This window comes from Nestor notabilis, unplaced genomic scaffold (genome assembly GCF_000696875.1).
Source record: "Nestor notabilis isolate BGI_N333 unplaced genomic scaffold, ASM69687v1 scaffold24165, whole genome shotgun sequence".
Lineage (NCBI taxonomy): Eukaryota > Metazoa > Chordata > Aves > Psittaciformes > Psittacidae > Nestor > Nestor notabilis.
In genome coordinates, this window is record NW_009930944.1 from 256 (window position 1) to 3,541 (window position 3,286).

Consider the following 3,286-nt stretch of genomic DNA (forward strand, 5'->3'; position numbering starts at 1 on the left):
CTTGGGAAGGAGTCTAAGTATAAAGAAATGTAAAGTAATTAAACAAACCAAATGTTAACCTAAGCAAACCTAATCCCCTCCTGGGAGTGGAAGCATGAATCCTTTGTGCAAGAGGAGGGAGGAAAGGGTTTGCAGTCACACAAACAGAAACTTTGAGCCAAAGCCACGAGACAGCTATTTCAAACACAGTGTGAACAAATATAGGAAGAAAATAATAAAAACATTCTCTATTAAACACATCCCCTAATTACTCCTACTATTGCACTCTCAATACTCTCAAGGTGGTTTCCAGACAACCATTAGAATATATTCCTTTTAGAAACTGATGACCAGCAGGGCTGTTTTACAGTGACATACTTGAGACACCAGCAATAGATTGGCTGCCTAGAGAATCTTTTCACATTTAACAAACAAAACCAAACAACCCAAATCTGATCATCCTGCTGGAAATTATCTGCTCCAGGCTGCAGAGACAGAAGCATTTCAAGAAGGGTTTGAAACCAGAGAAGTGAAAGGACGAAGCAATATTCATGGTGTAACAGTTACAGATACAAGAAGGTATGATGAGCAGATCACAAAGAAGAATCATACAGGATTCATTAATACGATACAGGAAAAAAAACCCCAAACAAACAAACTAGAGAGGAGATGGTAGTAGAAACACTACCATAGACCACAACACCCACCAACTGCCATTATCTCTGCTCATTCCTGTATTTTGTTTCTGTCTAAACCAGGAAACACATATCATTCATACATCATATTTCTGATGTTGTGTTTACTGAACAATAACCAAACCCCAAGCTATAATATCTGTGGGAGCAGAATCCACTTACCAGTTTCCCTAACAAATGTATTGTTGTTTAATTGCCTGCATGGTGTATGCTGCACAAGACACACAAACTGCAAAGGACACAATCAAACCTTAGCCAGGTGTAGTAGAATTTAGAGGTTACTAGATTTGTCTTTGAACACAGTGACTCAGAAAAGCACATCAGTTCAAAGCACTTCATGTACTAACAACCTCCCAGTCAACAGACCAAACTATTTATCCCCCTCAGAGCCAAGAGTTCTCATACCTCTGGAAGTCAATAGGAGCCTTATGATGAGGTTCAACAGTCTGAAATTCAATAGTAAATTAACAGACTGAAGGACTCAGCAGATGCTGAGTTCCTTGGACATCTTCTCCCAGAACATCTCATATTATTGAATTGGTATGTTTAGGAGGCTGGTTCTGGCAGTCTCTGTAGGCCTCAAAACCAGCTGAAGGAGAAGTTATTTCAGTTATAGAAATACTTTTTTTCTTTTTAAAAATACATATGGGGACATTTAATTTGTTCTGTCTCCAGCCTTTTCAATATATGACAACAGGTTATAGACAATCATTTCCTTTAGCTGCTACACAGGCAAATAGAAAGCAGTTAAAGACAAATTCAACAGAACCACACACCATGAGTACTAGCTTATTCCAGTCAGTGCAGTCATCAGGGTAACAGTTTTTGAGTGGTACCATGAGAACAACAGAAACATGATTGTAACTGAACTGACCCAGTGTGTGCTTTCCTCACCATTGCCAAGGCCCAGGCACCTCCTGAAACAACCTCGCTGTACTACATTGCTAATAAGCCTCTGGGAGGTAACACTGATGAATCAGATGGATATGCCCACATGGCCACAGCTGCAGATTTTAGATTAATGTTCTTTTTTGATGAATTCTATAGGCTGCCCATGTTAGTTGTGGATGAGTCCTTGATTTCAGCACCATCAGGTGATATTTGTAATAACTGTGGTAGTTGCTCATGCTGTGGCCTGTTGGGAGGTTCTGATGTGTTCAGCGGATAGGATTCCTTTGTCTCAGGCCTCAGACACCCTAAACACGTTAAACAAGAGTCTCGCATCTTGGCAAAGTTCTGGTAAGTGCTTTCACTGGAAAAACAGTACAATACTGGATCAGCAACACAGTTAAAAGTAGTCAACAGGAGGGAAACATGATAAATATTAAATATTTTCTCAGCAAACGAGCAAGTGTTCTCCAACAAGCTGCGAACCACAAGTAGGATGTGGTATGGTCCAAAGCAAACTAAAAAAATGAAAACGGTGCTTGAAACCAGTCGTTTAATTTGGATTTTCTTCTTCTTTTGAGTGCCAGGACTCTTGTGGACAACTCGTAAAATCCCACAGTAAGAGAAGGCCAGCAGGAAGAAGGGGAAAAGAAAGCCAGCAGAGAAGCGGTAGTAATTGACATTATGCTCCCATTCTTTGATCGGGTAATGCTCAAAGCACACCACATGGCTATCAGCATCCATACTGACCTCTCCATGTGTAAAGACAAAGCAACATGTCATGATTTCCTTGGTCCAGATAATGATGCTCACAATCACAGCAGCCTTCATTGTCCGAAACCGCTGAAACCGAAAAGGGTGCACTACTGCAAGATAGCGATCAATGGAGATGCAGCAGAGGAAGCCCACGCTAATATAGATATTCTCATACAAGATGATGCCACAAATCTTGCACAGCAGCTCATCATAGGTCCAATTGTCATGCTGTAAAACATACTGAAGCCAAAAAGGCAAAGAAAATATGTAGAGCAGGTCTGCTATGGTCAAATTGCAAAGGTAGATACCCAGTTCATTTTTAGCCTTGATCTGTAAATACCCATAGTACAGTGACAGGCAGTTAGCTGGCAAGCCTACTATAAATACAAATATGTACACCACAGGGGATAACATCTGGTGGATATCATGATTAATAGTGCACTTCACAGTTGCGTTCTCTGTGAAATTCACCATCTTCTACTTCTTCCTGTGTATCACTCATCAGGATCCTGAGCGAATAGATGCAAAAATTTTATCCGCTTTCATGCATCACTTATTTCTTCCACAGACCTTTAGGCTGAAGTGATGTCTTGCTGCAGGATGTTAATAACCTGAAGGTAGAACACATGAAAATCTTCAGAAAGGATATGATTGTCAAATATATAGTATGGTTTTCAGTAAGCTGCGTTTTCCTAGCCCTACATTTCTTATAGTCTTTGATAGGAGATAAACCCTGTCTGGAAGTCATGATTCATATAAGTCCTAGTATTTAACAGAAAAGTACCAAAAGATTTTGTCTCCAAGAATCCCAAAGCAAATGACAAACATTTGTTGCTTTAGCTTTGCAAGAGTCTAAAAGGTGAAGAAATATCATCTGTTTTGCAGATGAAGCACAAAAGCAGTAATCTGATTTGTCCATGATGGAAAAAATGTCCCTGGCAAACCAGCAGTCCACTCAGACTTCCTTA

The 3,286-nt window shown here is 40.0% G+C and overlaps 1 protein-coding gene across 1 annotated transcript; it reads right to left on the bottom strand.

The window, feature by feature from the left end:
• Nucleotides 1-1,715: 1,715 nt before the first annotated feature.
• On the bottom strand, nucleotides 1,716-2,792 carry GPR68 (G protein-coupled receptor 68). Its single transcript, XM_010015660.1, has one exon. It carries the CDS (start codon nucleotides 2,790-2,792, stop codon nucleotides 1,716-1,718), a length of 1,077 nt encoding a protein of 358 aa, XP_010013962.1.
• Nucleotides 2,793-3,286: the final 494 nt, after the last annotated feature.

Coding starts and splice junctions, on each gene's coding strand:
- GPR68 (XM_010015660.1), bottom strand. CDS start 2,792: ATGGTGAATTTCACAGAGAACGCAACTGTGAAGTGCACTATTAATCAT.